Below are 15,686 nucleotides of genomic sequence, written 5' to 3'. Positions count from 1 at the left end.
TCCATTTGGTCCAAAAGGCTTTTGGCAGGAACAAAAAGTTGAACTACAATGTCTCTTAACAGCAAGCTGTTTCCCAGCGTTTACAGGAAGGCGGCACAGCTTTAAAGCACTCGGCATGTTTACAGTCAGTTTAACAGTCTCAAACGGTACCTGATGACTGAGGGAAGCCTGCAGAACATTTGTCACACACAACAATGCCCTTGATGATGTTTTCTGACCCAACACCCGAACTGGAAGAAATGACATGGAATGCAATTTTTTGCAAAACTAAAGCAACGTATAAATGACTCGTGTGACATTACACCTCTACAGAGCGAAAATTGATGAACGGTAACAACAAAGTTAAGATAAAGTGAAACTTCCATTTCAACACTGTCATGTGATCTAACCTTAAATAAACGCTCGAAATAATTTTGAAGATATTGTTCCCTTTTTGCATTTAAATATGAATTCAAGCGGTGCTATTTGCCAGTGGTTCAGTCAGTATTTAAATGTTTCATATGTAGACAACCGACAAAAGCACAAAAACCTCAGCAGCAGTGTCGTTCGCTTACAACGGATCACATAAGCACAGTGTGATGTTTTGGGATATCAAATTGAATTCAGTTCTAAAACTAGTGCGATCAGTAGTTCACATACAGAGACAAGTCTGTAAACACTCTTTTGCTGGTTGAGCCTGAATTCCAGCGATGGCCATCGTCGGTGAGGCAGAGGAGGGGCAAACCGAATCCTCTCGTTAGTACACAGTCGAATAGTACGCAGTGATCTCCTGCTGGTCTCTCTTGGTCTGCTTCAGAAGGATAATGGTGCAGACCAGGGCGATAATCTCTGATGCAGACACAGAAGGAGGAGGGAAACCTGCTTCCTGCTCTTTATCCCCTCCAGGATTAAAGCAGCCACCGAATGAGTTGGTGTGAGAACGGTACCAGCCCATGCTTTCAATTTGCATGCAGCCACTTGTGTTAATTTTAGAATTTGTGAGGAAATAATTGTGCCTTAGGTCCTTTTTTAAAAAGGGTGGATTTTTCCTTTTTAAAGCGAGCTGGAGACACCATGCAGAGGAGCTGAACATGTTCAGCAGTGAAGAGAATGGATAAAAAAATAGATGTGTATTCTCTATGCTAGAGCGTCATGGAATCAAATCAAGACGGGGCGACAGTGAGTGAAAACCAACAAGAGTGCACTAGGACTAAGCCAAAGGGATGTTAGCTGCAGAGAGAGGGGTGGAGACGACTGGGTCAGGGTAGGGGTAGGAGGTGGAGATGACTGGGTCAGGGTTGGAGGTGGAGATGACTGGGTCAGGGTAGGGGTAGGAGGTGGAGATGACTGGGTCAGGGTTGGAGGTGGAGATGACTGGATCAGGGTAGGGGTAGGAGGTGGAGACGACTGGGTAGGGGTAGGAGGTGGAGACGACTGGGTTAGGGTAGGAGGTGGAGACGACAGGGTCGGGGTAGGAGGTGGAGACGACTGGGTCGGGGTAGGAGGTGGGGACGACTGGGTCAGGGTAGGAGGTGGAGACGACTGGGTCGGGATCAGGGTAGGAGGTGGAGACGACTGGGTCGGGGTAGGAGGTGGAGACGACTGGGTCGGGGTAGGAGGTGGAGACGACGGGGTCGGGGCAGGAGGTGGAGACAACTGGGTCGGGGTAGGAGGTGGAGACGACCGGGTAGGGGTAGGAGGTGGAGACGACCGGGTAGGGGTAGGAGTTGGAGACGACCGGGTAGGGGTAGGAGGTGGAGACGACTGGGTAGGAGGTGGAGACAAATCCGTGCTGAGACGGTTGAGGGTTAGCCAGGACAGAAGTGGACTGAGTCAGGACGATGCACTGAGGAGATGAGTTGGACAGACAGAGCTTTCTACTGAGGATTATGCTGCAAATCACAGCTATGAACTTTGGCCACCAAGGATGGGGAGAATGGAAAGAGTGAAGGCAAGACAGGGGGAGGACGATTGGTTAAGAGAGATGAGGGGGATTTAGAGTGATTAGAACACGGTCATATACTTCATGAACAACAACAGCAGAAGACAAAATTAAGCTTGTGTATAGGCAAGACACAAAATGGAAAAGATAAAAGATATCAGTCTTCAGAGGATAACTCTCAGCCTTTGTACCTGAAGGCCGGCGTACCTGCTTTATCTATGAGCCAATCGAAGCAAAACAAAGCAAATGATCTGTATCTGACCTCCTGATTGGCCATCTGATTTGGTGGTTCTACACCATTCAGTAGCATCTACACAAGTTCTGTAAAGTGAAGCCAATCTGATATCATATCCTCCAAATAATGTTTGTGGAGGATAACACATGACCTCAGCCTTTGTACCTGTAGGCCGCCATACCGGTTTTGCCAATCGAAGCAAAACAAAGCCAATGATCTGTATCTGGCTTCTGATTGGCTGTCTGATTTGGTGGTTCTACACAACAACATCTACAGTACAACTCTATTATTAGCATTTTGCATGCACTTCATAATGAGCTGTATTAAGTTGCATGCACACAAAACATTTTACTCTAAATACAAGATGGCAATGAAAATGGCCAGAATGTTTTTTGTTTTTTTTAAAAAGGTAATTTATTTGGTAAATCTTATAAAAATATTTTTTCATTCACCAGCATATTTCAGCCAAAACATTGACTTCATCTACTGCGTCTAAATGTGTAAATGCGCAGCAACACATTTGCTTACCAAAAGAGCTCCAGTTCCAGCGAAGACGCCCATCACCAGTTGAGCTTTACTGTCAAAGACACTTAGGATGACTTCAGGACAACCCTGTAGCAACAACAAGACAGGAGCAACTGTTAGCAGAATACAGCCGCTCACTTTCCAGTGGTGGCAACAAGAAAGGGGGTTTATTTATCCTCAGCCATCCTACATTGAGCTGGTGTGCTAAGAGAACACAGATAAGGCAACGTTTAACTCAAAACCATACAAGTTCATCAGAACAGCTTTTTTGGCACCAACTCACATCCATCTTGATTTGCTCAAAGAACCCGTTCGGTGCGGGACAGGTGTGTTTAGCCAACTCTACCAGCGGTACCCCGGTCATTCCACAGCAGTGAAGCTACACAGGAGGTAATTTTTTATTTCATAATGTCACTTTTCCCTTCGGTGTCACTAGTCACACGGCCCAAGCCTCTCTGACTGGCGAGCTCAACGACTGCTACCAGATTTAGCCAGTTAGCACCTGTTAGCTAAAACAACAACAATGTCAAAGTTACTCTGCAACAGTTATCTAGCTGCTGCTGTGAATAAACACAGTTCACTGACACGTTAAGCTGGTTAATTAGTGTTATTTGTGAAGATGTCCCTGAGAGAGACACCGGAGTCTTTCTCTGTGGTTGCTCAAGCCAACAGAAGCTAGGTAACACGGCTAACGCGGCTAACGCTGCTAACTCTTCAATTTAATGCTAAGTCATAATTAAAGCTCTCAACCCAGTCTAGATAATAAACCAGCTAAGTGAAATAAAACTTGACATGAAATAGAAGTGTCGGTGAGAAAACGTCAATATGAAATAAATCTGACTTTTTAAAAAGAGTAATTTGAAATGTATCCAATAAATGTGGTTATTAGGCTATGTTAACGAATAATGAAATAGCATTTCATAGTAATGAGCTGAATTTGAATAGTTCAACTAGAAGATTTCGCAAGAAATATTGACAGTGTGGCTGCTACTGCCCGAAGACGCCGTTATATATATATATATATATATATATACATACACGTATATATATACGTGTATATATATATATATATATATATATATATATATATATATACATACATGTATATATATACGTGTATATATATATATATATATATATATACATATATGTGTGTATATATATACACCTATATATATATATATATATATATATATATATACACGTATATATACATACATAGTGTGGCTGCTACTGCCCGAAGCCGCCGCAATATATATATATATATATATATATATATATATATATATACACGTACATACGCCACTATTACCAGTAGTATCATTGAGGTTCAATTGAGATATTTCTCTCTGTTCTGCATTTTAGATTCATACTCTTGGATTGAATCTTGTATTCGTGATGGACAGTCCACAAATCGCTCTCGTCATTTTTGTATTACTATGTAGTACTACTACTACTTCTTCTACTAATACTACTATTATTTTAACCACTACAACCACTACTACAGCTATTACTATGACTACTGATACTACTTCTACTTCTTCTAATGCTACTAATACTTATACTACTAATAATACTTATACTACAACTACCACTTCTAATACTACTACTACTACAAATATCACTACTGCTACTAACAGTACTTATCCTAATGCTACTAATACTTTTACTACTAATAATATTTATAATACAACTACCACTTCTACTACTACTACTACTACTACTACTACTACTTCAACTGCTATTGCTACTACTATTACTGCAACTACTACTAAAACTACTACAACTACTTCCACTACAAATGCTATTACTACTAATACTACTATTACTTCTACAAATACTTTTATATCAACTACTATTATGACCACTGCTATAGCTATTACTATGACTGACTGCTACTGCTGTTATTTCTGCTACTACCAATACTACTATTACTACTACTACTACTTCTACTAATACTACTGTTATTTCAACTACTACTATGATCACTACTACTGCTATTACTACTACTCCTGCTAATAGTTATACTACTATTACTACTACTACCACAACTAGTACTACTTTTACTACTATTACTTTGACAGTAAAATCGTTTAGCTTCAAGCTTTTCCTGCATTGTTATTCAGCTCTTTGCTTCTTTCGATAATACAGTTTAGATTCCAAGTCTGCCAGTTAGACATTTCAACTAGAAGGGTTTACAGCAGTGCAGTTGAATGCTTTTAGCCTTCAACATTGTTCAGACAGGCAGTCTCCCATTTCTGTATTTTCAGCAATTTTTTGTGAATCATTTTGGCTTTCAGCATTCCAACGCATTTTCTGCAGGAACTGCATTTTCTAAATATCAATTTCCTAATGTTGCTTTTAGTTGTTTGATAACTAAACAACTTAGGGTGCCATGTCAGTAAAAATATATAAAAGAAGAGTTCAGTACACAAGTTGCAAAAGCATCAAGTTCAAAACACATTAAGGCAAAACGGTTTGGAGTTAAACTGTCAAATATAGTGGTGGGCCGTCAGGGCCAGCAAAGCATTCTCTGCTGGCCTAAACAGAATCACAAAGTTATAGCTATTTTATAATTTAAGAATTTTTCATAAATACACTACATGTATTCCAATTATTTTTACCATTAGCTTATTTTCTCATTGCACAGCTACTGTCTTCCTCAGTTGCTCTGCTTCCAGCCTGCAGCTTGTTTTAAGTAGAGCTTTTATCCAATCAGATTGATGTCTCTAGGTAAGGAGAGAGGCCCAAGGCCTGCTCGGAAGCCGCTGCAGTTTAAGTAAATGGGGACGATATTGTTGATTGTCATAGTCTTCAACCAATCAGATCTTTCGGTTGACATGTTGGGCGTATTCTTTGACATGTCAGAGCTGTCTAGGTAGCCTACAAGTACATCAGCATTACCATGTGGCTCGGCATTAACGCATTAACATGATTGGTCAGTGGGCTAGCGTAAACTGCCTAAACGCTGCGGGGAGAGTTTTCACTGTGTGTGCTGCTGTTGGTTTTCCTGCTAAGCTAATTTAGCATAGCCTCCCAGAACACACGCGCTTCAGTACAATGTTTTTCTTTCGTGGTGGGCATGTCAGACAGCACGTTGTCTGTTACGTCGGGTGGGTTGCCAGGTTGAGCGCAGTGGCTCAACCGAAAGAACATATTTCCCACAATTTAAGCTTCTGCATTTTCAAAATGCACTAGTATTATTCAAACGTATTGTTCGGTTCGTAAGCCTCGTACTGAACGTTATAATACGAATACGTGTATTGTTACACCCCTAGAAACAAATAATAACCCGTAGCTGTGGAGTCATAATGAGGTTATTAGGAGGTGGTTCAACTGTAGTAGGACAGCACTGAAGGCCCAGGTATTAAATGCACGGCGCGCCACTGGTCCAATAGGAAGGAAATAAGAGTTTGTGCTTACCATATCGTGGATGAATGTGAGAGTGGCACCAATGACCGGGTCTCCTCCGCCAGTCACATACAGAGCATACATGCTAGAGTAAAACTCCACAATTTTCAGTTCAACCTTAATAATACAAATGAAAACATATTATCATGACAGTAAATATGGAGTATTTATGATTACATCTTTGACTATTCTTTGTGTTCCTCCCCTTCTTTTCTATTATATTCTTACCGCATCTTTATTGGAATAACCAATCACTCCGACAGCAACTTCAGCCAACGCCAGAATGGTCAGAAGGATGGAGAACTGAAAGGAGGAGGGGAGGTAAAGAAACCAGATGAGAAAATCTCATGTTAATAAAGTGATAAGAAACAAATAACCAAACAACATAACGCACTATTTTCCACTGCTATGCATGTGCATCACAACAAAGATATGCAACTGTATGCATGTGTTTTGATTTAAGCAGTGGGATGTGCAGATTAAAAGGGAATTCTCTATTAGTTGCCCTATGCCTGAAATCTGCTTTATATTCTCGATTCGAAATAAAATGTTGCAATTGGTCGCTTTTTAAATGTCTTTGCTGGATTACAGTGTGATGGCAAATTTCCACTGTGACTTATCTATCTGTTTTTATTGTCAGACCAGTCAGTGTTTTTGCCCTTTTTGTTTAAACAAGATTATTGAATGTCAGACATGGTCAGTGAGGGTCCTCTCAGGTTGAGTAATACTTTGTGTGTGTGTGTGTGTGTGTGTGTGTGTGTGTGTGTGTGTGTGTGTGTCGTAATCAAGGACATGATATTGTCAGCTTAGATAAGGGGCTGAATGGGGATGCAATCAGTGGACAATTCAATAGTGATGTCTCCTCCTACCCCAATCTGTGCTCAAATCCTTTATAAGTCGTACACAACAAACACTCTGGGTTCCTTCCTCCCTCAGACCGCATTGCATTCTGTGTGACGATTGAACCTTCTCTGCGCAAAGAATAAATACTTTAAAGACAAAGTAAAGTTTTGTCAATGTTTCTTAATTTCAGTATCATAGGACTCCCTCTGTACTATTAAATAGTTTTTTCCACCACAACAGTTCCATGTTACAAATCAGAGTTTTCAACCGTATCGCAGCCTGTTTCTTCCCACAGCACATAAACCCTCTCCGCCTCCCGCCTCCCGCCTTTCTGCTGCGGTTCGTTAGCTTCACTAACGTTCGTTAGCTTCACTAACGAACCGCAGAGATGGGACTATGAGATAAAACAGGAAATCAGAGGGAAAATCATCCAAGATATTTGAACATATTTGTGTACATTGCAAAATATTTTAACCCAACTGTTAACGGTTTAATTATTATTTTACTCACACGTAGCATTGCACACCAGACTCGGTCTTTGCGCACACAAAAGCATAAAATATGTTGGTTCCAGAAAGGAGGGTTGAGGAGAGCCAAATCAAGACCAAGGTCAAAAGTGCAGAAACAGATGTGTGAGTAACTAAAGGATCTTTTTTTTACATTCCCCATTCCTCCCTCGCATCTATTTAGTTTGCCGCCGGTGTGCTGTGGGGGTTTCTGAAGAAAATGTGTGTCTGCAGGTTTCAGGAAGTGAAGTTTTACCGGTGATACTGAAGTACGAGAATTAAATCATTTTACTTTGTTATAAAGTTACTTTTTGGACAAACAGTAGTTTTCTTCTACTCTTTTAAGTTTAGATAACTGCAAACTCAAACATCCATCCATCCTTTTTCTTCTGCTTATCCAGGATTGGGTCGTGGTGGCAGCAGGCCAAACAGGCTGACCCAGACTTCCCTCTCCCCCGCAACACTTTCCAGCTCATTCTCGGGGATCCCGAGGCGTTCCCAGGCCATCTGAGAGATGTAATCCCTCCAGCATTTCTGGGTCTTCCCCAGAGTCTCCTACCGGTTGGGCAAACCTCCAGTGGGAGGCGCCCAGGAGAAATCCTGATTAGATGCCCGAACCACCTCAGCTGACTCCTTTCGATGCAGAGTAGCGCCTCAACTCCAAGTTCCCTCCTGATGTCCGAGCTCCTTACCCTATCTCTAAGGCTGAGCCCGGCCACCCTACAGAGGAAACTCATTTTGGCTGCTTGTAGCCACAACCTCGTCTTTCGGTCACGACCCAAAGTTCGTGACCATAGGTGAGGGTCGAATGTAGACCGACCAGTAAATTGAGAGCTTTGCCTTCTGGCTCAGCTCCCTCTTCACCAAGATGGTCCGGTGCAGCGCCTGCTTTACTGCTGCAGCCGCACCGATCTGCCTGTCGATCTCCCGCTCCATCTTACCCTCACTCGTGAACAAGACCCCGAGATACTTGAACTCCTTTGCTTGCGGTAGGCACTCCGTCCCCACCTGGAGGGAGCAATCCACCGGTAACTCTCATCATCCTAATCTCTACCTTAATGGTTAAAAATGAACTAGAAAGGATACAAGATTTTATCATGGCTGCTATATCCATGCTACAATTGTCCCCAACCACTGTTACCACAATTAAATTAATTGCAATTCAAATTAATGAATCTAATATTATAGTCTTGTCCTGATTTGTTAAAATATATTTGTATAATTAAAACCAGATACACCCGTAGGTCCCCCATTTGGACGCAGAGTACATCAAAACTTAGAGAGTTTTGTGTTAAAAGTAACTGGCAGAGAACCCACGAAGAACGAATATAGTGATGTTATAGTTCTGCAGAAACCTCAGCGTCCTGGGAACAACATGAACTAGGTCACTTCTACATGAGACAAACACATCTCCCATCAGCCAAGCAAACAAATAACAAAATATCATAAATCATACTCGATATGACTGGGACAGACCGGAGAAAAAGGCTGCTACACTCCGTTAGCAACGTGCTACCTACGAACATGCAGCATGAAAAAGCACGAGCGCCTGACGGAGATTACGGACATAGTTTCCATTTCTCTCCCCGGTAAACCATCGCAGAGATATTCAGCTTCGAACACAAAAAGTCACACAGCTTTCATCGAATATTGTACTTACTTTTGGTCGAATCTCAGCGAAAAAATGGAATATCTCCGTACTTCCACTTCATGTTTGTCCAGCTGCTGGTGCTCCGTGTGAATCCGTTCGATTCGTGTCTCTCCGACACTCCTCGGATTCTTGGGAGGGTTGGAAGCTCAGCAAATCAGATTTCAGAGCTGGACCTTTTTGAGCTTTATTGGCTAATAGTGCTGTCAATCATCTAGCTTTCAATTCCAGGCAATTCTATTGGCTCCTACGGTTCGAAGGATGTCTCAATGGTGAAAATCGGAGAGGGGGGGGCTGAGATACAGCCCTGAACAGAGAGTCGAAGCAGGATTTGACCTTAAACTAAATAACTAAAAAGGGCATAGAAAGAGCTTAAAACACTCAAAAAAGGTCCAATCTTCGGTCTATTGATTCAATGAACATCATGAGTGATACATAGAAGTGATATAGAGTGTTTTTGAATTTTAAAAATACTTTTTTATTCAAATATTGGAGTATTTGATCAGTTTTCTAATTTGAAATGCTCTATATTTCATAAATGTTTCACTGTATCTATGTATAGCTGTGTATATAGAGCCTATATCAGTTGTTCTAAGAGCCCAGCATATTAAAAGTCTTGGATACCCATACTTTCCAAAAAACAATACCCTAAAGGTGCTGTTTTTCAAGATCGAGCTTTTGAGTTTTCCAAGTTCTGCTGTGTTCCATCCTTATCTTATGTGAACCAGTAACATGTATTCTGATAGTTCCATGATTTTTCTCATCTCAAAAATATATAAAAAAAAATTATTATTTTTTTTATTTTTTTATTTTTTTTTATACAATTAATTAGGTATTTCTTATCTTTATTCGAGCTGAGGCCTGCAAATAGGCCTCGTTTTTAATTAATTAGTGAACATATACAGTTGTGGTCAAAAGTTTACATACACTTGTAAAGAACATAATGTCATGGCTCTCTTGAGTTTCCAGTTATTTCTACAACTCTGATTTTTCTCTGATAGAGTGATTGGAACAGATACTTCTTTGTCACAAAAAACATTCATGAAGTTTGGTTCTTTCATGACTTTATTATGGGTTAACAGAAAAAGTGACAAAATCTGCTGGGTCAAAAATATACATACAGCAACATGAATTAGCAATTTTGGTGACTTAGAAAGTTGTGTCAATGAAATGAGCTTCATAGCATGGCCTCTTAACTTCTTGTGAGTGATTATGAGTGACTACAACTGGTGACTTCTCTGAGGCCATTTAAATAGGGCTCATTGGATACAAACGCCCACAAACGCTACAATGGGAAAGTCAAAGGAGCTCAGCATGGATCTCAAAAAGCGAATCGTTGACTTGAACAAGTCAGGAAAGTCACTTGGAGCCATTTCAAAGCAGCTGCAGGTCCCAAGAGCAACAGTGCAAACAATTGTTTGTAAGTATAAAGTGCATGGCACTGTTTTGTCACTGCCACGATCAGGAAGAAAACGCAAGCTATCACCTGCTGCTGAGAGAAAATTGGTCAGGAGGGTGAAGAGTCAACCGAGAACAACCAAAAAGCAGATCTGCCAAGAATTAGAAGCTGCTGGAACACAGGTGTCAGTGTCCACAGTCAAGCGTGTTTTGCATCTCCATGGACTGAGAGGCTGCCGTGCAAGAAGGAAGCCCTTGCTCCAAAAGCGGCACCTTAAGGCTTGACTGAAGTTTGCTGCTGATCACGTGGACAAAGATAAGACCTTCTGGAGGAAAGTTCTGTGGTCAGACGAAACAAAAATCGAGCTGTTTGGCCACAATGCCCAGCAATATGTTTGGAGGAGAAAAGGTGAGGCCTTTAACCCCAAGAACACCATGCCTACCGTCAAGCACGGTGGTGGTAGTATTATGTTGTGGGGCTGTTTTGCTGCCAATGGAACTGGTGCTTTACAGAGAGTAAATGGGATAATGAAGAAGGAGGATTACCTTCAAATTCTTCAAGATAACCTAAAATCATCAGCCCGAAGGTTGGGTCTTGGGCGCAGTTGGGTGTTCCAACAGGACAATGACCCCAAACACACATCAAAAGTGGTAATGGAATGGCTAAATCAGGCTAGAATTAGGGTTTTAGAATGGGCTTCCCAAAGTCCTGACTTAAATCCCATTGAGAACATGTGGACAATGCTGAAGAAACAAGTCCATGTCAGAAAGCCATCAAATTTAACTGAACTGCACCAATTCTGTCAAGAGGAGTGGTCAAAGATTCAACAAGAAGCTTGCCAGAAGCTTGTGGATGGCTACCAAAAGCGCCTAATTGAAGTGAAAATGGCCAAGGGACATGTAACCAAATATTAGCACTGCTGTATGTATATTTTTGACCCAGCAGATTTGATCACTTTTTCTGTTAACCCATAATAAAGTCATGAAAGAACCAAACTTCATGAATGTTTTTTGTGACAAAGAAGTATCTGTTCCAATCACTCTATCAGAGAAAAATCAGAGTTGTAGAAATAACTGGAAACTCAAGAGAGCCATGACATTATGTTCTTTACAAGTGTATGTAAACTTTTGACCACAACTGTATATCTTTCTTATATCTAAAGATGACTAGTGTGGTTCAAGTAGTCTGTGAGTAAAGAAGCAAAGTGTTAAAAATGTTACAATTTCTCCTGGTCTCCCCCTGCTAATAACTCTTTAGCTGTCTGACGTTTAACCAGTCTGTTGATGAGGAGGCAGAAGGAGCGCAGCAGCAACTCCACCATTAAGTGAGAGGAATTTAAATTATTTGGCTCTTGTGCAGAGAAACTTTTGAAAAGCTCTTTCAACACTGCAGTATGACAAATATGAAATGTTCAAAATTTAAATGGAAGCCTGGGCCTTGTTGACTTTACAGTAATTAAGTGACTATAGAACGGAGAGTGATCACTGGCGCTCTATTTCCTGGTTCTGTAAAACTTTTCCTGAGGTAATTTGTCCCATTTGGAGTTTCTATTATTTTGTGATCATACAACAGGAGAAAAACCACTTCTCACCACTTGCAGAGCACATCTTTTCTCACTGCAGGCGCCGTAGTCTCCGAGCACCGCCACCATCACCATCACTGAGCCGAGAACTATCAGGACAGTCACAGCTGGTAAAAACACAAAGAGAGAAACACAGATATGTGATCGAATGTGTGTCAGAGGCAAAATATCCTTGTGCGGTTATTTTTGGAGGAATGATATAAATTTGCGTAACAAAAAAAGTACTGACCCATCACAAATGCACTCGAGTTGAGGGCCTCTATTTGGAAGATGCCTCTGGTGCCATCGCTGAACCACAGCCACAGGCCGATGCCCAAAAAGGCAAACCCCACCAACTGCCAAAACACAGAAATAACCAATTAAAACCCCAGTCTCAACATGCATTAAAATATCCTGGTGTTAGATCTGGCAGTTTTATACCCTGATACCGGGCTATCTAATAATCAGCTCTCTATTAAAAGATTGATAAGCTGGTGGTTGAGGAAACTCTCCTGGCTTTGCTCACTACCGTGATTCCTGAAGTCTACCCTGCTTCCTCCGGTAACTGCACAAGGCCGAGAGGCCCTCTGGCTGAGTGCAGCTATCAGTCGCACTGGTTAATGGCAGCTTTCCTCTAATGGATCTAGGCTCTTGGTAAGGTGCCAAGATAGGTTTTGATAGCTAGGATTTAAGCTATAAGGGTTTGTTTAGTGGACTAGGAACTAGGATAACCAATCAGAACTCTATTGTTATGCACACAATACTACTTTAATTTTTTACAGCCATGAATACTCTTTACTACTTGGTGAATGAATTCTCATCTCATCTCATCTTCAACCGCTTATCCGGGATCGGGTCGCGGGGGCAACAGCTCCAGCAGGGGACCCCAAACTTCCCTTTCCCGAGCCACATCAGCCAGCTCTGACTGGGGGATCCCGAGGTGCTCCCAGGCCAGTTTGGAGATATAGTCCCTCCACCTGGTCCTGGGCCTCCCTCGGGGTCTCCTCCCAGCTGGTCATGCCTGGAACACCTCCCTAGGGAGGCGCCCAGGTGGCATCCTTACCAGATGCCCGAACCACCTCAACTAGCTCCTTTACGGCTCAGCTCTCTTTTCGTCACAACGGTGCGGTAGAGCGATTGCAATACCGCCCCAGCTGCTCCGATTCTCCAGCCAATCTCACGTTCCATTGTTCCCTCACTCGCGAACAAGACCCCGAGGTACTTGAACTCCTTCACTATGGGTAAGGACTCATTCCCTACCCGGAGTGGGCAATCCACCGGTGAATGAATTCTCAGAAATATTTACTTTAAATGCAATTTATTGCGGGACAATTAGCAAGGGCAAAGCAACAGCTCACACAAATAATACTACTTTACTTAATCTAAAATCCTACTGTGCCAAGGCTTGGTGAGGCTGGATGAAAAAGTAACAAATCCTTTGTGGTTTGGGAGTGGAGGCCCGGCCGAGCCTCAACTCCTCCTGCAAGGGACAACAAAGTTCATTCAGCAGTCCTTCGGGCTCGGTACAAAGTCAGAAAGTAGCTTCCTCTGTTATCCAGTTTCAAGCAGGGGGGAGAGGAACATCTCCGTCAGCCAATTCTTGCTCACGAACGGCGTTCTCTTTGCCATGAACAGAGACAGAGTCCTCCGATGCTTCTCTCGAACAATGTCCAGTGGTCTCAGCTGAGTACTGGACGGTGTCCAGCGTCAAATCCCCACTGCCAGGAGTCAGTGGGGACTCCTGGCAGAGTGTCTCGTTCTCTACTAAGTTACTCTATATATTGCCTTGTCGGGCCATCCTCCCCTTCCCCCAAGTTCTCTCACCCCCGGGACATGAATCTTAGTCATAGTATTGAGTTTTACACCACATTACGATATAACAAGATACACATTCCTTATTTGGTTAATCGGAACAACATTACTTAATTTCTTCTTCTCTCACAGACACAGATCTGAACCGGAAGGACACTTCAAGAGAGACAGAGAGACTTGTTACCCCATCCTGACATATGCAGCAGCACTTCCTCTTTTTGACTCAACCATCAAAGCTGGTAGCAGAGGTCAGTTGCAACGAGGAAGACGCAGTGGTCAAAGTGAGCAATGAGGACAGAGGAATAGTGACTTTATGGAGCTACACCCTGTCATTGGTGGAGAACAAATATCCAGCTGAAGAGAAGGAGTTAGCTGTACTGGCAAGGTATTGGAGCGTCTTAAGAGACCTAGCTCAGGGGTAGGGTATCAAAGTCCTCACTCAGAGCCAAGTACATCGGTTCCTAAGGAAAGCCACTGTGGAAAGCACGAAAGCAATGAATGCAGATTGGCTCTGCACAGCCCGTCAGCAAGAAAATGACAAAACCGGACGTGACACAAGTTGAACTGTTTGAGTGGACTCTGTACACTGACGAATCAAGAAAAGGACAAGACGACACTGCCTATTGGGGCTTCATTCTCAAACAGGGAGAGAAAGAACGGTCCAGACAAAGAGGCAGGATCTCCGGTAGCGCCGAGACCAGGGAGGTAACAGCAATAATGGAAGGTCTACTCGACCTAGAGCGAAGAAGGGTGAAAAAAGAGTAGTTATTACTCTTCTCGGGCCCTTAACGAAGACCTCAACCGTCAAAACTGTCCCAACGTCCTGCTCTTATGAGGACTCATACAACAGTTTTCAGGCACACACACCCACTATGATCTCCAAACTTTCCAGTACTTTCCGTCAACTGACCCATTATTATAATCACATTACAGCTGTAGCTGTTAAATCACTTCATATACACGATACATAAATGCATAAATTGACTATTAGATTATACTTTTTTTTTAATCATATATGCTCTGTGTTCTTTGCCCTGATCTTCTCAGTCCATTCTTCATTCTTTTAACTTTAAGGCAGCTCTTCTGGGATCTCAAACCTACTTGACACTGGTTACATGGTTTTTCACATCTTCAAACCTATAATGTTCGGTACATGTTTGAGTCAGATGTGGTGTTTATTCATCATGTTGAATAACCGGTGGCACGAAGGTAAACAGACAAACAATAGGTTTTGAGAGAATGCAAATGTCAATAATACACCGGAACACAATGCCACATTGCCACAGGGGGGCGAGTATTATTAAGTATAGAGAGGTGGAAACAAAAGAAACTGGGAACCTGAGCTGGTGTTCAACAGAAACAAAACCTAATGGGAGCCAAGTAGCAGCCTCCTGAACTAGATAAACAACTTTTAATTTTGCCAACAAAAAAACCCCCAAACTATTCGGCTTTTCCCCAGTTCTTACCAAAAACAAACAATACATAGGCCAAGTCAAATAAGAGATATCATTTTTTGTTTTCCTTCAAATTGCAGTTTTATGATTTGACAGACTTACCGCAAAGATGAGGTTGAAAATGAAGAGGGTATATTTGCAGATGAGGCCGCATCCATCCAGTGCCATGATGAGGAGCGGCGGGTTGTTTTGCTGCGTGTACTTGTGATGTCTGTGAAGGTGTAGTAAACGGATTAGGCTGCCTCATCACTTCTGTTCCTTAGTCTGCTATACGTATGTTAAATATACACGTGTGTACTCACATGGTACAACCTCTTTAGGGTTACATTTGACATGTAAACGTTGTATTAAGCAACTGTTTACACGTTTAC

At 42.1% G+C, this 15,686-nt stretch overlaps 1 protein-coding gene across 1 annotated transcript; it reads right to left on the bottom strand.

Annotated features, from left to right (window-relative positions):
* Window positions 1–734: 734 nt before the first annotated feature.
* On the bottom strand, window positions 735–15,483 carry LOC137878681 (CD81 antigen-like). Its single transcript, XM_068719064.1, has 8 exons — window positions 15,418–15,483; window positions 12,300–12,405; window positions 12,080–12,177; window positions 6,321–6,395; window positions 6,105–6,209; window positions 2,965–3,060; window positions 2,685–2,768; window positions 735–1,891 (listed from the first exon to the last, which is right to left on the bottom strand). The coding sequence occupies exons 1-8, from the start codon at window positions 15,481–15,483 to the stop codon at window positions 1,190–1,192; spliced, it is 1,332 nt and encodes a 443-aa protein (XP_068575165.1). The 3' UTR covers window positions 735–1,189.
* Window positions 15,484–15,686: the final 203 nt, after the last annotated feature.

The sequence above is a fragment of the Cebidichthys violaceus genome, unplaced genomic scaffold (genome assembly GCF_023349555.1).
Source record: "Cebidichthys violaceus isolate CVI_PGR_0920_01 unplaced genomic scaffold, fCebVio1.0.p SCAF_23, whole genome shotgun sequence".
NCBI lineage: Eukaryota > Metazoa > Chordata > Actinopteri > Perciformes > Stichaeidae > Cebidichthys > Cebidichthys violaceus.
Note: the sequence above shows the minus strand (reverse complement) of the source record. Positions and strands in the feature narration are given on the sequence as shown.